This window comes from Gallinula chloropus (genome assembly GCF_964237585.1).
Source record: "Gallinula chloropus genome assembly, chromosome: Z".
In the NCBI taxonomy this organism is placed as follows: domain Eukaryota; kingdom Metazoa; phylum Chordata; class Aves; order Gruiformes; family Rallidae; genus Gallinula; species Gallinula chloropus.
This window is the reverse complement of record NC_140089.1, coordinates 13,837,911-13,860,584: the sequence shown is the minus strand read 5'-3', so window position 1 is coordinate 13,860,584 and position 22,674 is coordinate 13,837,911. Positions and strand designations below refer to the sequence as shown.

General features: G+C 49.6%; 1 protein-coding gene across 1 annotated transcript; it reads left to right on the top strand.

Moving 5' to 3' along the window:
* The first annotated feature begins 8,414 nt into the window (after positions 1-8,414).
* Positions 8,415-17,434, top strand: LOC311204122 (thioredoxin). The gene is made up of 5 exons (XM_084279004.1): positions 8,415-8,573; positions 13,398-13,502; positions 14,152-14,211; positions 15,643-15,708; positions 17,213-17,434. Exons 1-5 carry the CDS (start codon positions 8,550-8,552, stop codon positions 17,273-17,275), a joined length of 318 nt encoding a protein of 105 aa, XP_084135130.1. The 5' UTR covers positions 8,415-8,549; the 3' UTR covers positions 17,276-17,434.
* The last annotated feature ends 5,240 nt before the right edge of the window (positions 17,435-22,674 follow it).

Genomic DNA, 22,674 nt, shown 5'->3' with positions numbered 1-22,674 from the left:
TTTCTCAGACCTTTATCAAGCCTGACCTTGATGCTTTCCATGGATGTGGCCTCCACCACCTCTCTGGGCAACCTGTGCCAGTGCCTCACCACCCTCATAGTGAAGAACTTCTTCCTTGTGTCTAATCTAAACCTTCCCTGCTTGTGTTTAAAACCATTGTCTCTCATCCTATCACCCTACATGACTGTAGTGGTTTGACCCTGTCTGGAGGCCAGACACCCAACAAAGCCCTTTTCAGCTGGACAGGGGAGAAAATATATATTGAGAGGCTTAGGAGTGGAGATAAGGACAGGAGTCTGCAGTCAGCATCACGGGCAAAACAGACTGAACACAGAGCAAAGGAAAGAAAACTAATTGATGACACTGCCCTGCACACCCAGTGACACCAGAGTTGGGTAATCAGAAGTGAGACCAGATCTTAAAGCACCTCCCCCCATCCCTCCCTTCTTAGCAGACTTCACTTTAGTCATGATTTTGCTCTCTTCTTCCCCTTGCCCCAGTGTCACAAGGGGAGATGGGGACGGTGGTTTTGCTCAGGGCCTCATGAGTTGTTCTCTTCCTTGGCAGGGGAGGTACATTCCTCACACCCTTCCCCTGCTGCAGTGTGGGGTCCCGCCCAGGGGAGACAGTCCTTCATGAACCTCTCCAAAGCGAGCCCTTTCCCATGGGGCTTCAGCTCTTCCCCAGCTGCCCCAGCATGGGTCACTGCTATGGGGTGCAGCCATAAATCATAGAATGTCTCTCAATCCTTCAGGCCCAGACTGCTCCAGCCTGGTACCCACCAGAGTCACAAGTCAACACAGCAAACCTTATCTGTCGTGGTCCACTCCACAGGCTGCAGGTCCTGCCAGGATCTTAATCCAACATGGGTCACAGCATTTTCCATATAGAATTATAGAATGCTTGGCATGCTCCTGACATGGGGGCCTAAAGTCAGCTCGCCTCCCTCTTTCCATCATTCTTCCCTCACACTGTTTCTGGCTCCTTACTGTGCCTGCTAAAATCACCCCAGACTACAGGTCAGCCCATTGCAGAGTCCCAGCTGCTGCAGAAAAGTAACAGCTGTACAAGAGAGATACCACATGTCTCCTGAAGCTAGTGAAGATGACCCAATGCTCCACATCTGTTCTGGTTTTTTGGGACTGCCATTTCCTACAGAGAGCACTGTAGTGGCTTTCTGAGCTTTTAGGGACCCTGGGTCTGAATTTGTCTGTGGTGGTGCAGGAAGTGTGCAGCGCTGGAAGGACAGGTCATATATGAGCCCCAACCCTCCTGGTAAGGCCATGGGCAACTCTCTGGCCTCAGTGTGCAAACCACATCATGTGGCTTTAAATCAGCCCTGGCAAATGCATCACTGCTGAAAGCCAAAGTCTTGACTTACCTCCATGGCTTGTGCAGAAGCAATGCTTGGAGGCCCAGCATCTGGGTCAGCCCACAGGTTGTGCAGGCAGGCGAAGGTGTGTGAAGCAGGTTCAGAACTAGATAGAAGTGCAGGATGTTACTTCCAGACAAAAAGAAACAGCATGGTGGGGGGGGGGGGGGGGGGGGGGGGGCAAAATCCCAGGAGAGGTCAGGAACAAAGAGAAAAACAAGGCAGCAGAGGGGGAAAACCTGAAAAGAGAGAACGACGGATAAATAAAGCAGAACAGCTGTTCAAGAAGAGATGGGCATGAGGTACTCAAAAGCAAAGTTTGTCATTGGTGCCAGTTTGCAATTTGAATGCAATCGAAAGCAAAATCAAGAACCAAACCTCCATTTCCTGCACACAACTTCTCACATGCTGCTTCCCACAAGCAGCACGGTGTGCTCTGCCACAGCAGCCTGCCAAAAGGCATGAGACCAGTAAGTGTTTTCCCAGGAGATCAGACTTGGGCTTGATGCGAGGACATCTGAATGGCTGCAGTCAGAGCAAACACTTAGCGAAACGACAGGAGCCTGCACCCAGTGCATATGGATTTATTTCTGGTATCCAGATTTTAAAAGGCAGATAAGTGTAATTACAGCTTGCAACTCCTCTACATTGCTTTACAAAGGATGCAAGCATGGCATAGAGCCTGCACATGGCTTTTAACAGAGATGCAAGTGTTACTTCATTGATAACACACCAACACAGTGTATTTCATTCACAGAACTTGCATTTAAGAGGACTTGGCAGATGGTGCTAGTGCTAGTGGATGCTTAGTGAGACTTACCAGTGCTTGGGCAGGCCTTGTTGATTTCCTGGGAACCCTCTGATGAGCAGGGTCCTACCCACAAGACAAAGAACTGACTCATTTCATGTGAAATACATGTATTTCCAGGTATTCGCTGTATTTCAGCCAAACGCTGAACAAAAAGCATTGGACTGATTCCCTGTTGTATTTGGTTTACATGGCAAGGTTTTGGTAGTGGGGAGGTTGCAGGGGTCACTTCTGTGAGGAGATGCCAGAAGCTTCCCTTATGTCTTACAGAACCCATGCCAGCCAGCCGCAAGATGGCTTGGCCAGGGCCATCAGTGATGGTGGTAGTGCCTGTGGGATAATGTATTTAAGAAGGGGGGGGGAAACCTTCTGTGCAACAGCAGCTGGAAGAGTGGAGGAAGAAGATGTAACATATGTAAGATAACCCCACAGACAGCAAAGTCAGAGCAGGAGTGGGATGAGGCGCACCAAGTGCCAGAGCAGAGATTCCCCTGGAGAAGACCCTGGTGAGGCAGGCTGTCCCCCTGCAGCCCATGGAGCTCCATGGGGGAGCAGAGACCATCTGCAGCCCATGAAGGACCCCACACCAGAGCAGGTGGAGGCACCCAAAGGAGGCTGTGACCTCATGGGAAGCCTGTGCTGGAGCAGGTTCCTCACAGCACCCATACCTCCATGGAGAGAGGAGCCCAGGCTGGAACAGGTTCACTGGCTGGACTTGTGACCCCATGGGGGACCCACTCTGGAGCAGGCTGTTCCTGAAGGTCTGTACCCCATGGAAGAGACCCAGGCTGGAGCAGTTTGTGAAGAACTGCAGCCTGTGGGAAGGATTCACGTTGGAGAAGTTCATGGAGAACTGTCTCCTGTGGGAGGGACCCCACACTGGAGCCGGGGAAGAGTGTGAGGAGGAAGGAGGAGCAGAGAAAACAAGTCCCCATTCCCTATCCCTCTGTGCTGCTCTGGTGGAGTCAGGGAAGTCAGGAGTGAAGTTGAGCCCAGGAAGAAGGAAGGGATCAGGGGAGGTGTTTTAAGGCTTGTTCCTATTTCTCATTATCCTATTCTAACTTTTGATTGTCAATAAGTTAATTTCCCAAAGCTGTCTGTTTTGCTTGTGCCAGTAACTGGTGAGTAGTCTCTTCCTGTTCTTATCTCAACCCCTGAGCCTTTCCTTATATTTTCTCTCCCCTGTTCAGCTGAGGAGGGCTGTAGTAGAGCAACTTCAGGAGGCACCTGGCCTCCAGCATGGGTCAACCTACCACATCTGAAAGCAAAATGCATGACAGCCTGCTTTTGTCCTCCATGCAGGCACCACATACACACTTACTCCTCACAACTGGTTTCCTCAAAGGAATCTCCACCAATGACTTGTCTTAACATACCAGTGTTTGCCTTTGATCAGGCAAAACCAGCACATACTCTCCCCCAGACAAAAAGACGTGAGAATGCAAATGACCCCATTAAGGTAAAAATCTCCCATCATCTTCTCTCTTGTTGCAACCCTGACGTCCCACCCTGCAGACAGACAGCGCAGGCACAGCAACACCAAAGTGCAAAACTTCAGCTTCATCCTTTGGCCAGGCCTTGAACTCCTCTTTTCCTCTCTGTTGCCCTCTTCCAGCACGAGAACATGCACTAGAAGTGTACATCTCTCAACACTGGAGACTGCAGAGAGGCATTTCTGTATTTGCAAATATACTGCCAGTGGCATCTTCCTTTCTGGAGACCCAGAGTACTCCATAAACACAAGTGAGCTCACAGAAAGTTCCTTTAAAAAGAAGCAAACAGGTTACTTCTAATACAAGGCCGAAAAGTACTGGCTTCATCATCTCTAGAGAGCTTTGAGATTATTTTTTCTGAAGAACATACTAAAAATGGAGCAGTAATGAGAAGGAGGGTGGTAACATGCATTTTTTTGTTGACTCTAAAGAGGAAGTTCTTGGTTAACCAAAATATCTGCTTGGTAAGGGGAGGTGAGCTGCAGAAGAGGTCCTTATTCCTTTATTTTCTCCTCAGCTTACCTTCTCATCTTTTAATCAGACATACCACACCAGGTATTCAAAAGACTCTTGGTAATTACATCACTAACACATCATCTCTGGAGACAGAAGTATGTTTTGACCATGACTTATTTTGGCACAACACCAATCACACCTATCTAATCATTAATTGTTTAGGTCAGTTACAAAAGCAAAATCTTCCAGAAGAGCAGGCTGGAAGGAAAGGGAAAGTGCAATTAAAGGCTGCTGCTTTGTTGTAGTGTCAGATGGCAACACTTGTCACTTCCATTGTAAGGCAGTGGCAAATAACCTGGCTCTCCTAGGAGAAAACCTGGTGCAGCTGTGCCTGGAGTTGTTGCCTCCAGCACCTCCCTCATTTCTGCAACTCTCTGTACCACCATTTAGTGCTGGACATGACTGACCCTCTGTGCCACGGCTGTAGTACCTTCTCTGTAGCCATCCCTTTTACTGCATCACACACTGAAGTGTCTGGGTGACTTAATAATGCTTTTGGGACACAGACATTTGTCTTAGATATGCTCATGGGACCTTGGAGGTGTTAACTTGTGAGAAGTTAGCACCAGCTGCTGGGTCTGGGCCCCTGCTCTCTTTTATTTTCCTTTCCTTCTTCTTCCTCCTGAATCCCCCCAACACCCCCTCATTTTCAGGTTTCCTTGGTGTCCATCACCTACCTCTAGGAAAGAGGATTATGAGTGACTACTGTGCACTGGAGCCTGCAAGAGCTGGCTTTCTGTTGGTGAATGCCTTGCAAAGCCACCCTTGGGGTTTTCAGTGGCAGATCCCCAACCCACCTCAAGTCTCACCACTGAATGGTGTCTGCTCCAGCCACCAACATGCACTTATTCCCTAAGCAGAAAAGACAAAAGCAGGCCCTGGAAAGCAGATCTGTGTCTCCAGAGCCTGGCAGGTTTGCTTGCCCTTGGCTACCAACAGGGAAACACACCTGGAAACTGCTGACAGAGGCACATAGGGGACTGGAGGCACATCATACTGGGACAGGACCACAGGCCATGGCTCCAGCTCACTCATCCAGACGGACACCACAATTTAAGCCCTACCTAACTGGTCATCCTACCAGGGATTGCTGCTGCCCACCTTCACCACCCTGCTTCCCACCTTTCCTGGCAGCTCAGGAAGAACTGAAAATACATTTTTCAGCCCTACAAACCTCCTGTGGCCCTGACCCTTGAGCACACTGGGGTTCACTGCCAGCCCTGGGGCAAAGCACTTCCTCACAGCATGTCACTCTCACCTAACAGACAGCAGAAATCAGCACAAGCAGAGTTTTAAAAAATGGATGCCTTCCGTGACAGGAGCTGTAAAGATGATTAAAGGAAGTGGCATTTTCATTAAATTCCCACCTGGAAGTTTGTGAGGGTCGTGGGGTACTCAGGCTCTCCAAAAATACAGCCATTTTTACTGGCCTACACCTAAGAGATGCTGATTAATTTACTTGAGGGCACTTAAATTTAGGCCTGCCAACTGTCTCTCTCACTGTCTTTCCACACATCAGAGGAGTGTAGCAATTCATTCTTATCGTGCGTGGACGGTACGGGCACCCATCGAGGCCTTCAGTGCTTTTGCAAGAGAAGCTGCCTAAGGAATAATTTTTGAAGCCTTCACTGCGTTTCTACTCTGTCCTTCCCCAAACAACATTCTCTGACTTAAGGGGGAAGCAAAACCCAGTTCCTGAAGGGCAAAGACATGCCTTTAAAACTACTTCCTGGTTCCCTCCCTCCCCCCCCCCCCCCCCCCGAATTTGCCAAGAGCTGTCTATTGGCTCACAGGCCTCTCAAGCGACTCCTGGGTATGACATGGCATATAGCAATCTGCTGAAGCACGAAATTTGTTTAATTTTCAACTTCCCCACAGTCGGGCTGCATATTTTTAACAGACACGCTCCCTCTCTGGCAGCTCATGGGACAGAAGTACTTTGCATTTACGACCATAGAGGAAGGTGGGTGGGAGTGAGGGCACATGAGGAGCAAAGGCCCCCCCCCCGTCAGAGTGACTCTGTGTGTGGGACGACAGTGCTGTTGAGATAAACAATGAGACACTCCATAGTTTAAAAAACAAAACAAAACAAAACAAACGGATAACAGGGTGTGTTTTCTGGGTGTGTGTGGTGGGGTGGTTTTTTTTTTTCCCCCAGCCAGAGGTCCCACATTCCTCTGTATGATTTTTATTGCGTGCTGTCACAACAGTAACTAGTACGCTCCAAGAATGAAGTGCAGACCATACAAACTGCATTAGTGTCCAGTTATTTTAGGTTTCCATACAACAACCCCACCAGCGACATTTTGGACATCAAGCTGCCCATGACTAAGCTCGTCCTGGCCTGGAAGCACACCAGGAGGAAAATGGCCCCGGACGGGCTCTGAGGACCGAGGGCGGGTAGGCACCTCTGCCACAAGTTCAGAGGTCAGTCTGTCCTCACCTGCCTACACAAAGCAACACTAAGGAATGTGTTACCAGAGCGGGTTGTGTCCCCCTTTTGCAAGAGCCACGGATGCTGGGGCTGAGGCATTTAGGAGCCGAGTTATGAAGGTAGTCCGGGTTTCTCTATCGCTTTATCCTGCCTGGCAGCAGGTTTCAGAGCAAGGTGCCTTGGCTGATAAAGCTTCCCTGCTTCCCCGCAGCAGCTGCCTCAGCCAGCCACGGGGGACACGGGGGCTCACAAAGGGCTAGGCAGGAGGCGACCCACCGCCGTGCACAATGAAGCTGAATGCACAAGCAAAGGAGGTGTCGGCGCGGCGGGGTCAGCAGGGAAAGCCCGGAGGCTCTTGCGGTTCTGCCGCTGTAGTAAGCCACACTCTCAAAAAGCTTACAAAACAAAACCCCAACTTACTCCACAAATTTCCAGCCTTAGAGATCTCCGACACAAATCTCATGGGGATAGCTTTGAGGCTGTGAGCACTGTGTCCACCACAAAGCCACATAGCAGGGCACTTTTCCTTTTTTCCCTTCCCTTTCCTTTTTTTTTCTTCTCTTCTCAGGTTTTGTTTGTTTGTTTTTTAATGAAGAAGCATGTTTTTATCTAAGACTTCCAACAAGTGTTCCCATCCTCTGCTCAGCAGCACCCCAGAACCTAACACTGCTTCTCCTGTGTCCCGTGTAGTGCGAGCTGCCCTCAGTGACCCCACGCTCCAACAATCCTGCCTGCCGAACACAGAGAAAGGAGCACCACACAGACCCAGTTTTCACGCTTGCACTCCGGAACAGGCAGCGCTGCAGCAGCATGCGGTGGAACAAAGGACCTCTCCAAACCCGCAGAGAAATAAACGGGATAAATGGCCATTTAAGTTTCCCCGCCAGTAGTCCCCTTGGCTGGGGAAGCTGAAAGGAATTCTGTTTGTGAGGGTTGTTTCTGGCCCCGGCTAACTCCCTCCAGGAGGGGAAGCGCTTAAGATGCTCACAGTTCTCCATCCATCGCTCTGAATTTTAGTGTTTACCACCCGGCTCATGTCAGGCAGCTGCGGGAAGGCTGCAACCCCCGGCGAAACAGGGCGACCCCGCCGCCCCATCCCGCGTTTTGTGCCGGCAGAGAAAAAGGAAAGGATGAAAAAGGGAAAGGAAAAAGCCCTGCCGTCATTTATTCCCGCGATCTGGCGCTTTCCTGCCTTTCAGCTTCCCAACAGCCGCGCTCCCCCCGCCTTACGGGCAGCACCAGCCCGCCGCGCCAGACAGCCGGGCTCTGCGATGGGGAAGGAGGGAGGGAGGGAGAGGGAGGGAGGGAAAGAAATCATGCGAGCCGGGCTAGGGACGGTGCCTCCGACACACTTCCTGCCCAGCGTTACACAGCACTTTTCCCACAGCTGATGGGATACGGTTTTTTTTTTTCCCCTTTTCCCCGGCGCTGCTACACCCCGGCTGCCGGCGGGGGGAGCGGCCCGCCCTTCCCCACGCACGCTGCCGCGCCGGTGGGTGCCCGGCCGGGCTGGGGGGGAGCAGCGAGAGACACACACACATATACACAGACACCCACCCCCCTTCCCCGGCCGCTGCCCCTGCCCGGCGCCGGAGAGCCGGGCGCTGCCCGTGCACGCGCAGCCGGCGCGCGCAGTGGCGTCACCTGCGCCTGGGGAAACCCGAGCCCCGCGCGGAGGGAGGGAGGGGGAGGGAGGAGGGGGAGGGAGGAGGGAGGGGGAAGAGGGAGGGGCGGGTTCCCCCCCTCCTCCCCGCGCATGTGCAGTGCGGGAGCCGGAGCGGCGACGGGCATATAAGGGGCGGGCGTGCGGCGGGACTGCGGGATCGCCTGAGCACTTTGTGGCAGCGCTGCGGCCCGGAGCCGAGCACGGACGAGGTCCTCAGCCGCCTTCCAGCCGCGTCGCCGCCAACCCCTCGAGCCGTCACCATGGTGAAGAGCGTGGGCAGCCTGGTGAGTCCGTTAGGCGCGTGGCGCCGCGCGGGGCCGGCCTTGCCGCATCCTTCCGGCCTCCCCCCCACCAACCCCCCCCTGCGCCTCTCCCCGCCGCGCAGGTGGCTCCGGCCCCCGGCTCCCCCCTGCCCGGCCGGGGAGCTCGCCGAGGGCAAAGCGCCTTTCTCGCCGCGCCTTGGGCGTGGCGGCCGCCGGGGCCCCGTCCCCTTTCGCCGCGGGAGGGTTGGTGGGGTGAGCGAGCATCGGCTGCCCGGCGGGAGGGGAGGGGAGGGGGGAGGAGGGAGCGGGCGGGCCTGCTCGGTCGCCTGCGGCGGTCCCGGCCGCCTGGAGACGCTCGGGCGAGCAGGTGCCCTTTCTCCAGCTGCTGCTCCGGACCCCGCCGCGGCCTTGTCCCGTGGGCTGCAGCCCGCGTCCCGGGGCTGCCGGGGCAGGGGAGCTGGAGCGGGGGAGGGGGGAACTGAAAGGAGAGCTTGGGGAGGCGGAGGGGGGGGGTGAGAATAAGTGACTCCACTACCCGAGGCTTCAGTTAGGATGAGAGAGGAGATGATGTAATTTCTCGTTATGACAGAGTGCGGCTCGTTTCCCTTTAAGATGCTAAGGAACTGTCATATTTCATTCCTCAGACTGATAACAGGGTAGTGCAGAACCCTCATCTAGAAGTCCTGGCAGGCTGAGTGTGTTGCCAGTGTGTGGGGAGCCGGGTGGCTTCTGTCTCTTTGAAATCCTGGCGTGTTTCTGGGTAGGAGTGCATGCAAAGCATGAACCCAATTTTCGTGACTCTGAAGTAATTACTAGAGCCCATTACTGGAGCCCATTCCTGTACCTAAATAACAGGAGCTGCTGTCATAAGAAGCATTTACCTTGTTATGGTGCTGTCTGACTTGTTCAGCACACTAAGGCAGCACCTCATTGTTTGGATGGCTCTGTGAATGCAAACATGTCTGTGGCTTTGTAGTACAGAATGGTAATAAAGCCTAGACCAGCACATGGCCAGTACTCTGCTGGTGGTGAAATGGCTTGTGCTGTCCTGCACAGCAGCTGCCTTGGTTGATGGACAACACTAGGGTATTTGCTAGCTGTAACTTATGAACCCCAACATCCAAAAATATTCCCTGTGCAAACTGAGTGAGCTCCTCATTTTAGGACCAGTCTTGTTGGGCTAGTCTTGCAGGTTGAAGTGTCAGTGTGATGTGACTCTGTATGCAGTGCAGCATCACTCGCAGGTCATATACGTTTGTCTTCACTGCTATGCTGTTCTATAGTCAGCTCACTGTATAAATGAAAAGCATGACAGACTTCCCTGTGGGACCACTGACACACGAGCATGCTAATTCTTGTGACCACAGCTTAACTACCTGTGGATGCAGAAAGCTCCTTAAAGGTAAGATCTGCAGATGGAATCAAGTATGAGTTCAACCTGAAGGTCTCATTCCAGTTTGCATCTTCCTCTTTCTCTACAGAGGGGCAGAAAGGGTGAACTTCTTTGAATAAGCTCTGAAGCTTTTGTATAGGTTGCAACAGCTTAAAAATGGCTTTGAAGGATGAGCCTGCCCTAATTTAAAGTGGTCTAGACTTCCACTGTCCTTTCAGCTATAGGCATTAATTAAAGGTCTGCTGCAGTTAAAGCACAGTTTTGTTGCTCATCCATGGACAGCCTGGACTCAGCAGTCATGCTGTCAATAAGATTTCAACATCAGCAGCACACAGAGTATTCATGTACAGTGCAGCTGGGATTTCTGGATTAATTTTGTTTTCAGTAAAGCAGATTTGTGGTGTTCTCTGATACAAAGAGAAAACCCATTTCTTCCACTACCTGCAAAAGCTTCTGTGAGCGATGTCTGTAAAGCAGTGAGCATGGCAGCTGTGAGATGTTGCCCCTTTCCTGACACACCTCTTCATAAACTGCCTAGCATCTGAAGAATGGCTACTTCCAAGGTGCTTTACTGGTCCTTCCAGTCCCTGCTAGCAGGCAGAAGGAGCAGTCCCTAAGTTTCACACTAGCTGCCTCTATTATTTGAGTCAAAGCAAACAGTGAAAACTTGCAGCTTCAGGTGCAGGTGGTAGCTTGAGAAGTGGTATCTGCTAGGGAGTTCAGGCTGTTGAACCTTCAGTCTGTTTAAGCTGGGTTCTGTAATTAAAAAAAAATCCATTAAATTATGTAGTAACTGTTAGCAGTCACCTGATGACTGGGTTAGTCCAAGTTCAAGGGTGACCTGATATGTGTTGGAAATCATGGTTACAATAAGGTCCATGCTGTTTGGCAGGTCTGATAAAAGCTATCTTGTATATTGCTGAGAGCAGCAGAGTCCTTTCAGCACTGTTTTGTGGTCAGTTGGCTCCATTTTGGGGTATTGCCTGGCACTGAGACCCCTTTCCCTTACTTAGCCCTTGGGAACAGAGGCTTCTCACCGGTGTGTTTGTTGAATGTTTTTCTGCTGGAGGACAATTCAGGCAAAATGGTGCCTTGTGTGTGCTCAGGGGGGGTTGTAGTTAAAAGTCCAAAAAGCCCAACCTCCTGGTCATAGGCTTCATTCAGGTGGTACCTGAAGATACTGTTAGTTAACAAAGCTGAAAGATCTTCTAATAGTGTTACCAGGTGTCTTGTGGTGGGAGGTTGTCCTTCTGTTAACAGGGATGATTTGGTTTTGTATGAAAGCTTGTCACTTCACAGTTAACTTGAAAGACGGCTGTGGAAGTCAGTTGGACAGGTTGAGTAGCTTGGTGTCCTGTCCCCCTCCTCCACTGTCCTCTTTCTTCCAGGGAAATGAAGTGCTCTGGGAAAACTTTCTGTACTTGTATCCCTAGTTGAGTTCAATGTATTTTAACTTGCAAGAGTAAGCACCTTTGGACCCCACATCTCTCTTCACTCTCCCACATCGATTCCAGCTGATACTAGAGGTGACTTTCAGGTTAATACCTGATTGTACTCAGGACCAGGTCTCCAGGGGTATATAGTGTGTGACCAGCTGCAGGTATTGTGCCCTCCCACTTTCCCCTTGTTCTGTGCAATAGCTAACCTGAGGTGTGTGGCCATATGATCACATCCCAGGGCTGGACTTCCTTTTGCATAATAGAGTAATTGTGCAGCTGGACAGAGAAATTAAGGGTAAGGAGAGGATGGCCTAACTGGCAGGTGCAGGAAGTGGAATTGTTGGAGGTGGTGATATTATAATGCAGAAAATGGAGCTGTAGATTTGAATGTGGGGAGAAGTGAGGCTTGACTGAGGAATTTGTAGTGTAAGTGGCTGCAGGGAGGAGCTAGCATGGATTGCTGTGCATGGGGCATTGAGCTGTGGTGGAAGCAAGGTACTTGTGGGGCTGGGGTGCAGGAATGCACACTGTATCAGCATAGGAATGGGGGAATGCAGAGAGACAAAAAAACCCCTTAGTGCTCTCATCTTTCAGACTGAGAGCAGGTGGTGTGGAGTGTTAGCTGTTGGTCTTACAGCAGAGCAGACTCTGAATGTCCAAGATGAGAGGATGAAAGAACTCAAAATGGGGAGGCTGCAGTGCTGGAGACGGCTGCTTTGGGAGGGGGAATGTCTGAACAGGGAGACGTAGTGCTGTGTGTGTGTGAAGATGATGTTCAGGTAGGTTCATGTGTAGGAGCAGTGGTGCAGGGCCCTTGGCTGGCTTGCTAAACCTACCTGTGACCTGTTTGACTGCGTTGCCCTCTTGGCCCCTCACCTGCATGGCCTTCTGTAGCAGGGGAACAGTTTACTGGGGACTTATCTCAGCTCACTGTGGCTGACTGCAGAAGGGTTAACTTCTGCACTGCCCACATCTGGCAGCAGCTGCCGTGCTTTCAGCGAGCTCTGGCTGACAGAACTCCAGTGCTCTGGGGTGCTAAATAGGGGAGAATGAAACACCATCTTCTGCCTGTGCAACCTGAAGTAAAGTTTGTATTAACAGCTTCCTTAAGCTTCCACTGCTGTGAGAGTGAAGGTGAGGAATGCTGAGTTGGCTTGTATTTGCTTTGGAAAAAGACTGTCAGGAAGTAGCTGATTAGCATTCTCTGCTTCTGCCTGAGACACTTGTTTGCCTCTTGCTAGTGTGCTAGTATTTACTGCTTTTAATGCCTTTCAGTTCCTCTAAAACACTCACTTTTTGACCCAAAAACATGACTAGTGGCACCTAAGGAGCTCTAAATTGCAGGGAATGTTGTCCACAGTTCTAAAACATCACTTTTGTTGTCTGTAGCATTCTTTGGTTCGTGATGTTACATGTTGATTCACTGGGCAAAGTAAGCAAAATAACAATTCTATAAGGCTGCTTTAGAAAACATGCTGTAGAGTAAACAACACATTATTATAATGTTAGCCATTGGCTGGAAAAGGCATCACACTGGAGGAGTGAACAGAGGGTTGTGCCCTTTTCAAATCCTTCTGGGACACTTACCTCTGCAGAAAATGGAAGTGTTGTGTCCAAGATAAAAGTGAGAAAATGCTTTATTAAAAACAAGGGTCACTTTCAGAGGTGTCATTTAACAGAGCATAGAGCTGCCAGAGCTGAGGATTGCAAGGCTAGATGAGTTTCTAGCTTATGTTTCCACAGCTCACTGAGTTAAGGTGGCTGGATGTTGTTTTCTTGTCTAATTGAAGCTTGTAGGATGCTGGCTGATGCTAGCATACATGCAGGCAATTCATACTGAAGCTCTTATGTGGTGGTATGAATACCCCAGGTAACTGAAGTGTTTAAAGAGCTAGCAAAATGGGTGGTACATTAAAGCTGAGGGAAAGGTAGCTTTGGGGGGGGGGGGGGGTAGTCTGAGTTCCTTTGGAAAGGAAAGAGGGTAATAATTAATGTGTTTTAATTTGTTTGTAGTCTGAATTCGAGGCAGAACTGAAAGCTGCTGCTGACAAGCTTGTAGTAGTTGATTTCTCTGCCACATGGTGTGGACCATGCAAAATGATCAAGCCCTTCTTCCACGTAAGTAGCCTTTCCATCTTCATTGGCAACTGTATTAAAGTCTATACAAATGTTTCTGTGCTTCTTGATGGCAACCTGGAGGGAACTTCCCTTTGCCACCTGTGAGTGTAGCCTTTTCTAGAAAAGGGCAAAGTCACGGATATATCTACTTTGAGACTACAGAGTTACACTGACCTTTGATGCAGCTGGGAGCTCAGATGTGGTTTAACTTCTGTTCTAATGTGCACATGCATCCTGGGTATCTAGGAACCTCGCAGCTGCATTGCCTTGGGGTGGGGTACAGGGTGGAAGCAATGCTTATCCATTGGTAAGCAGTTACTGTAATCAGTCCAGTTGTGTTTAGGTGGCAGTTTTATCTCCTGGTAAAGTAGGAGAAGCTGTAGCATCTTCTGCTGATCAGCTGAAGGCTTTCACCCAAATGCCTTGGGATATTTGAGTCTTCTCTATGGGGAGTATGCTTGAAGTTTCAACAGACTTTCAGGTATTAGAGCAGAAAACTTCTGTCTCTGGTTAGTAAAATAACTGGTTTAAGGTAACAAGGCAAGCTTCACTGGGGGGTAACCACCACCAGCCTTAGATTTTACATTAATGTCTTTTAAAAGAAAATGTCCCTGTAACACTAACCAGATAACTTCTTGTTTCACTCTAGAGTTTGGGTGAGAAGTACAGTAATGTGGTGTTCCTCGAGATTGACGTGGATGATGCCCAGGTATGGTCCAGGGTAATGCTGGGGGAGGGCAGCCAATGAATGTCACACAAGGGACAACAAAGAGCTATTTTAAAAATTATGAATCACCAAACAGTTTGGGTTGGAAGGGACCTCAAAGCCCATCTAGTTCCAAACCCCCTGCCCAGGTTGCCCGAAGCCCCATCCAACCTGGCTGTGAACACTGGCAGGGATCCAGGGGCAGCCACAGCTTTGAGTGTGGTGAGACAGTGGCACATGTTGCCAGAGAAGAATTTCTTCCTAGTAGCTAATATAAATCTTCAGTCTCTTATTTTAAAGTCATTATTCCTTCTGTCACTACAGTCCCTGATAGAATCCATCTTTCCTGTAGGCCCCTTCAGGTACTGTAACGCTGCTGTAAATTCTCCCCAGAGCCTTCTCTCCTCCAGGCTGAACAAACCCAACTCTCTCAGCCTGTCCTCATAGGAGAGGTGCTCCAGCCCTCTGAACATCATTGTGTCCTCTGGTATTGCTCCAACAGCTCAGTGTCTGTCTTTTGTTGGGGACCCCAAAGCTGGACATAGTATTCCAGGTAGAGTCTCATCAGAGCAACGTAGAGTGGCAGAATCCCCTCCCTTGACCTGGTCATGCTGGTTTTGATGCAGCCTGGAGTACACTTCCATTCTGCCTCCTGTTGACCTTCTTGTCCACCAACATCCCCAAGTCCTTCTCAGCAGGGCTCCTCTGAATGTATTCTCTACCCACCCTGTAGTTGTGCTTGGGGTTGTGCCCACCCATGTGCAGGACATATGTCCTTGCAGATACTGAAACAAAAGCTTACTACAGTTTTGAGAAGTAGAGATAAGAGTTTAGCACTTAGACTGGAAAGAATAAAGTCTTAAAGGACACCTGAATAGAACAAACTGCCTTGGTTATCTGTACAGTGAAGCCCTATGGCATTGGGTAACTTGGGAACACTGACCAGGTGCTTTGGAAGGAGTGTTTGGGAAGGCTTTAATCTGCCTTGCAGTTTTCTCAAACTAATGGCCCAGCTCTCTGGTGATCAGCCTGGTCTCTCCACTGCTCTTGGCACTGTTTCCTCTTGTGCCTTGAATTAAGTTCAGTAAAATGTCTGCTGTACACCAGCTCCAGCAGTGTCAAATAGGTACTTGAGTGTCATGTTGAAACACAGAAGTAGCCGTAGGAGTCTTGAGTCTTACTCTCCAAATGTGAAATAAAGTAAATGTGGTTTTGCTGTTGCATGAATTAAATGCTGAAGGGTGAGGGTTCTTCCAGCCCTACTTCAGGGCGGTGCTAACACTGCACTGTGCCTGTTAGTAGTGGACTACCAAAAGTGCTTTTGCTTCACTTTCAGCAGTAATGGCTTTGCCACACCACCTGAGCAAAAGGCAGGTAGTGGGTTCTGAATTTAACTTCAGACATGCATAGCTGAAGGTGTTCTGTCTCTTCCAGGATGTTGCTGCACATTGTGATGTGAAATGCATGCCCACGTTCCAGTTCTACAAGAATGGAAAGAAGGTAAGGCTCTGCTCTTCTGGGACTGGAGCAGGCAAACTAAGCACTTGAAAGAAGATTGGGGGTGTTAGACTACACAGCCTGATTCCTCTTGATAACCTACCTGGGGCACCACTGCCATTAGGACACTCCAGAGAGCAAGCAAGTTAACCTTAGTATTGCAGCAAATGTAGTGTGGACCAGCAGTTAATGGGTAGAAACAACTGCTGTTCTTCACAGGTAGTGAACTGAGGTGGTGTTACAGGTCAGTGTTAGAGCCAGAGGAGTGCTGAGTGGGGTTAGATGTCTGTTATGGTGTTTGCCTAGCACCCTGCTTTCTGCTGAGCTCAGTTAGTGTTTGTTCTCTGGAAGCAGCTCCTAGTCAAGCAGAGACATGACTGTATGTGCCTGTAGAATCCCAACCAAATGGAAGCCTCCAGCCTGTGGTTGTGCATACCTGCAGCTGAAACAGCTGCTCAGGTGCATTTACATGGAGACACTGTAACCTGTGGAGGTCCTGTCCATCCAGTCCTCTGACAGGGACCTCTTGTGCCTGCTGTGCCAAGAGATGGATGAGATGGGATGCAGAACACGCTCCAGCAGTGTAGTGGGCTGCCTGGGAAGGGTAGCTGTGTATGGCTACCTGTCTGAACTAAAGAACTGCTGATCTCAGTGTTATCTCAGGCTCTTGGTTTGCCAAGCAAGCTGCTGGTGGGTGTTTCAAAAGTAAAGCAGTAACTGGAGGGAAGCCTCATGTCTGAGGGCAGTGCATTGTGCAATGAAAAGTGAGTGTTGAGTGACCTTCAGTGCATTTCAGTGTGGCCAAATCATGACTAATAATGAACTTCTGACAGTCTTCTTCCACAGCTTCATACTGTAATTGGAAGAACTGTGATTATAATGTGACAGTGTGTGAAAGTGATACAATTAACTGTTGCTTTTTGAGTGACCATGGCACTTCTCTGGGCACATGAGTATCAAGGAAGCAATTTCATGGCCTGTAGGGTAGCTTGCTCTGTACCTTACACTATGTACTGCAAGACAGAGCTGCTGATATTGTGACATTAATGTTGCATTTGCCTTTCTGCTGTGTAAGTTGCAACAAGGTCAGCTTTCACAGGGGAAGCTAGGCTCAGGACAGGTCATCTGGAGCAGTCCTTCCAGAATTTGATTGGTAGGAGGCCTCAGCAAGCCTCCTGAGCTCTGCTGTGTGGTGACTTCCAGAGTGTCTTCAAGTCTGTACTTCAGTCTTACACAACACTGGTCCAGGATCAATTGTTTTCCCCTTGATTTACTTGAAGGCTCCAGCAGCAGTGGTCTAGAAGTGATTGTTGATAGCCTCTTGTTCCAATTTATGCATGAGTTGAGTGGAAGATCAGTAGGTGAATGTCTGCAGAATACTTCATAATTTTGGGTGGGAAAATTGTAGTTGTTGCATTACTGAGCAGATGTGTATGTCTGGATACCATGCAACCAGTGCTGTGGAGCACTGAATGCAGCAGTTCTAAAAACTTATCTCTCTTTACAGGTGCAGGAGTTTTCTGGGGCCAATAAGGAGAAGCTGGAAGAGACCATCAAAAGTCTAGTCTAATCTCCAGCCCTGGAGTCATTGAAGCACGAGTGCTTCGGCTAAGTTATAGCCTGTAACTTTTATACTGAAAACAAAATCAAGCTAGCTACATTGTCATGGAAACTATCCTCTTCACCTCTACAAATGAGTACAATAAAGTTTGAATTCTTCACTTTTGGATATTGTTCTGTGATTTGAATGAATGTGCAGAGCTTTACTATCTCATCAGGTTGTTGGTGTTTGCTGTGTTGAAGGAGTACACAAAGCCTTCTCAGATGCCCCCTGACCTGTTACTGCTGTGGGTGGTGGGAGAGCAGCTGGGTGGGATAGCAATGACAGTTGCTTTAGGAGAAGGCTGCTGCTGCCTTACTCTGGGAGCAGTCACCAGGCTATAACCTGGAGAGTGGTAGTCTGGCTTGCACATACAGAAAGGGGGGTTTAGGAGTTGTAGAGAAGAGGGTGGTCACTGGGTGGGATAAGCTTGTTCTAGTTACCTTTTAGACTTCAAAGCTAAGGCTTGGCTATATTAAACATCAGAACACAATACCAGTAGTGCTGTGTGAGTTTAAAGCAGGACATGGAGCTGCTGCCTTTGCCTTTTCAGTTTTGCCTTGCCATTGATGTAACTTCTGGTTCTATTAGTAGCAAAGTATTTTTAGTCTTGAGTTGGACTGCTTTGTTCCTAGGCAATAGTCTGGAACAAATGACCAAAGAGGTAAAACTCACTGTCTTAAACATAAGTTAACTTTAGATTTATGTGCTCTTGTCATCTTCATTTGATTGCACTGTTGCATTCTTGGAACAGGCTGGACATTGTGCTGGACAGTAAACTGGACTCTGCAGTTGCCCAAGCCTGCACTGGGTGGTTTAGGTGAATGCTGACCTGCCAGCCCCTGTGTACCATTCAACTCATTTTCCCAGAGTTATGACAGCTGCTGTGTCCTGCCATCATATCCAGGTGGCTTTCTTAATGGCTTGGGTGTAGTCCTGGATAAGCACTTAATAAATAAGCAGGGCTGTAGCTAGCAGCTATGCCTAATGCCATGGTTAGGGCTGGGTGAGCTGTGCTGCTCTTTGAGTGTCTCTGATGAAAAAGCAAGACTAGATGGAAAGGGTGAGTGAGCCTCTTCCCTTTGTGATAGGGAGTGTAGATGTGACTCAGCCCTACACTCATCTCTCAAGCATGCATGAATTTCCTGGTGTTGTGGAAGAGGGGACCTTCAGCAGCTTGCTGTATGTTCCCTATTTGGAACAAGATCTTTCTAGCCCAAGAAGTGGCCACACCCTTCACTTCAGTATGAGCCATCAAGGATCTTGGAAGTAAGCTCTGGGCTGTGATTATGCAATGAGAAGGACATACAAAATGCTTTCTGTGAGGCTCTAGCTGTTGGACTAAGGAGTGTAGCTATCTCTCTTTAAATGGCTTCACGTGTGGGAAGTGACCTACCAGCCCCAGTGGTGCCATGGACACTTGTGGGGAGGGAATAAGCTGGAGCAGGAATGCGTGATTGACATCATACTGTCTGCCAAACAGGCATTGCTTTCAAAAGCAGCTCCTGAGTGTCTTGCATATTCCCTCTGGGCAGTAGCTGGGAGCAAGAAAGATTTTTTTTTTTTTTTAAAATCCCTTGTGAGAAGTCCAGGTGAAATTCAGTAGAGCCCCTAATACCCAGCTTCATATTTAAGACGTGGGGCAGCTACTAAGATGTGCTGCAACTTTTTTCCCCTGAGGTGGGGCTGGACCAGGCTGTTGCCCATTAGATGAGGAGAGAGGTGCAGTTCATGGTAATGCTACTGGTGGTGTGTTTGATTTAAGGCTTTGTTTGCTCCCTTAAGAAGATGCCACTCTGAAACAGCTGTGAAAGATCTGGGTGACAAGTGACTAGAAATCCCAGGTAGGATTGGGAAAGATCTGAAAGGCTGGGATAGTGCTGCAACCAGGGGCACAAAGGGCCACAGTGACCTTCAGCTTCCTGTGGTGTCTTCAGAGCACTGGCATTTAGGCATGGTGTGGTAAAAATAACTTGGTACAGCCTTGTTTGAGAGGAGGTGTTCTTCAAGGCTTGGCTCTGAGGGCACTGCAGCTGAGCATCTGTATTAGGTAAGCTTCCCTTCAAAGGCATCAGCAAGCATGTTTTCTTCAAGTGTGTAGTTATGCCAGAATCCGGGTGTGGGGGGTTGCTCCTTGTCATTAGGGGTGGTGACAAGGAAAGCCTAATGGTTATAGCTAGCTGAGCTGTCAGGAGCCTCTGTGCCTGTGCCAGCAGTGTCCCTGCTGGGAGGGTAGAACCCCAGTTCAGGATGGGAACTGGACTGGGTCTTCCAACAGGCAAGAACCTGGGGATTCAAGTTTAGCAAACCCTAGATATGGCAAACATGTTGCCCTAAAAGGAATGGGCTATGTGAAGCCTTGCTAAAGCTCAGGCCATATGCTGTGCCATGTTGTATTAAGTAATGCCCTGGAGAGCTCAGAGGGTGCTTTTTCACTTGCTTGTTTTTCATGAGAGGGAGTGAGACCAGTATTACCATACACCAGGCAGTAATGCAGCAGAGTCACTCTTTGAACTCTGATCTGCTGTTTCCATGAACAGAACTGACTGCTTGCATCCAAAATGCCTTTACAAGGGAAGTGGTCAGTGGCCAGCTGACTGGAATGCTTGGAAGAAACTTGACGTGTTACAGAGGAAACAGCATGTAAAGGTTTCTGCGGGGAGTCAGGGCTTCAGGAAGAAGTTCTCCTCCCCTCAGGTAATGACTGCAGCCTTTCATTTGGCTGTGAAATGACTGGGACCTCTGCCTTGCTGTCAAACCAGTACGGCAGGATCTCTTGTCTGCAGGCCTGTTACATGGCTCACTCTCCTACAGGAAGAGAAGTACTTCCTTGAGCACAGCAATTGGAGCACCTGGCTGGAGTAACCAGGCTTAAGGAGAAAGGGCTATCATGAAAGGGAGGGCTGAGGGCTCACAGTGAATGGACAAGGGAACTGCATGATTAGATTGTAGTGTGAAATAGTGGCATAAACTGCTTCCATGCTCTGAAACTGCCATGGTGCACTTGGGGAGGGTTCTTTAACTGCCTGCACATCTCTTCCACATCTTCTACAGCCATCAGCCTAACTCCAACTCCACTTAACCACCAGCTTTTCGTTCTTTCCTTGGCCTGAATGAAGTTAAGGCTTGGATTCCCCGTGTGAATGATTCCAGTAAGATTATTTATAATTATTCTAATGTTCAAATTCTTACTTTTCGTTCAGCAAACCCACCAGGACTTAGAAAGGACAAAAGAACTTTTACTGGTTTACTAGTGCCAACCACCTCTGGCACAGCATCTCCTCTGTGCTCTTACGTGCACCTTTCAGTCACCTGAGGAGCTGGCTTGACATTCTTGCCAGACTCAACTCTCGTAGAGCTGGTCCCTGACCCTTGGTGAGGGGTGGGAGAGACTGAGTGGCGGGTTGACCTTGGATGTCCACCCACCAAGACCCTCTTACCAGTCCCCCCTCCTCAGTAGGATGGGGAGAAAAATGACAGAAGATCTTATTGGTTGGAATAGGGTCAGGGATATCACTTGGCAGTTAGTCACATGTAAAGCAGACTCAACTTGATTAAGTTCATTTATTTTAATTAAACAGAGTAGGATAATACAAAATAAGTAAAAATAATAAATTTCTTTCACAACCTGTACCTTCTCTTAAGGCTCAATTTAGCTCCTGACTCTTCCACCTCCCCCACCCAATTTCATAACATGTTGTCTCTGCTGCGTTTTCTTCCTCACATTTGTCCCCTGCTCTGGTGTGTGGTCCATGGAATGCAGCCCTTTGGGAACAGGCTGCTCCAACACGGGCTGGCCACAGATCCTGCCAGCAAACTGCTCCAGTGTGGGTTCCTCTCCACAGGCCAGATGTCCTGCCAGGAGCCTGCTGCAGTGCAGGCTTCCTAAGGGGTCACAGCCACTTTCAAGCATCCTCCTGCTCTGGCATGGGGTCCTCCACAGGTGGGTATCTATCTCCTCCACCCTGAATCTGCATGGGTTGTAGGGGGAACAGCCTGCCTCACCATGGTCTTCTCCAGGTGCTGCAGGGGAAATACCTCCTGCAGTGTGGCTCTCCTCCCACTGCTGTTGTGTAGCTTTTCCCTTGTATCCTTTCTCAAATAAATTATCACAAAGAACTCAGCATTGGCCAGTGGTAGGTCATTCTCAGAGCTGGCTGTCACCTGAGAGAGGAACCTGTGGGAAGAACAAGGGCTGGCACCACAGGGCTATGAAGATGATTAAGGGCCTGGAGCATCACCCCTATGAGGATAGGCTGAGTAAGTTGGGACTGTTCAGCCTTGAGAAGAGAAGACTAAGGGGGATGCAGGGGGAATCAGCCAGCCCCTTTCCAGTGCTCTGTGGGGACAGGACAAGGGGCAATGGCTGCAAGTTGGAGCACGGGAAGTTCCGCACCAACATGCAGAGAAACTTTTTCCCAGTGAGGGTGACAGAGCCCTGGGACAGGCTGCCCAGGGAGGTGGTGGAGTCTCCTTCTCTGGAGATATTCAAGACCCGCCTGGACGCCTTTCTGAGTGATATGTCCTAGGGAGCTGCTTTGGCAGGGGGGGTTGGACCCCATGATCTCTCAAGGTCCTTTCCAACCCCTACGATTCTATGATTCAATTCTATGAAATGCTCCTTGGAACCCATGAAGGCTGCTGGTAAGGGAAATGCAGGGGTCAGTTTGGGCACCACTAAGCAGGAAGGGCCTCAAGGTCTCTCCCCTCACTAGGAATTAGAGCCCAGGTTCAGCTCGAGATGAAGATCTTAAGGTAGGAACAGGAGGTATCTCCCCAGCTGTAGGCGATGGCCAGCAGCAAGCTAAGCTGTGAGGGACCTGATTGCAGCTGATGCTGGCTGGGGATGTGAGATGAACAGCTGCAGTCAGAGGCCTTGGGCATGCGATAAGAGCAAAGGATCTGAGGTTTGCCTTGCCTGCCTCAAAATACAGGGACAAGGGGTGGCAGTTAAGGTCAGATTTGATGCAGCTGGGGGATGACTCACATGAAAATGGATGCTTAGGCTGTGCTGTGTTGTCTTGACGCCCTCTAGTGAGCACCCACCCCGGAGGACGACGAGACGCTCAGGAGGCAGCAGTGCACGCCAGGAGCAGCACCTCAGTTTCAGCAACACTCCTAAGGCCACCCTTGCCGGGGGTGGGGGCGCCTATGGCAAACTCCTCAAGGCTGGTCCCCTCGTGTCCTGAGCTCAGGCAGGTTATTGCCACCAGTCCCAGCCTGAATTCGCTTAGGAACAGGACAGAAAAGTTGCAATATTTATTAGATGGGAACACCTCTCCTCCAGAGGGTTTAATTTTGCATGAGCATCAGGCATTAAGCAGTTAAACCGCCACTCTAGAAATAGTTGTGTCTATAATTGAAGAGCT

Coding starts and splice junctions, on each gene's coding strand:
- LOC311204122 (XM_084279004.1), top strand. CDS start 8,550: ATGGTGAAGAGCGTGGGCAGCCTG. Junction 8,574..13,397: donor TGAAGAGCGTGGGCAGCCTG/GTGAGTCCGTTA, acceptor ATTTGTTTGTAG/TCTGAATTCGAGGCAGAACT. Junction 13,503..14,151: donor TGATCAAGCCCTTCTTCCAC/GTAAGTAGCCTT, acceptor GTTTCACTCTAG/AGTTTGGGTGAGAAGTACAG.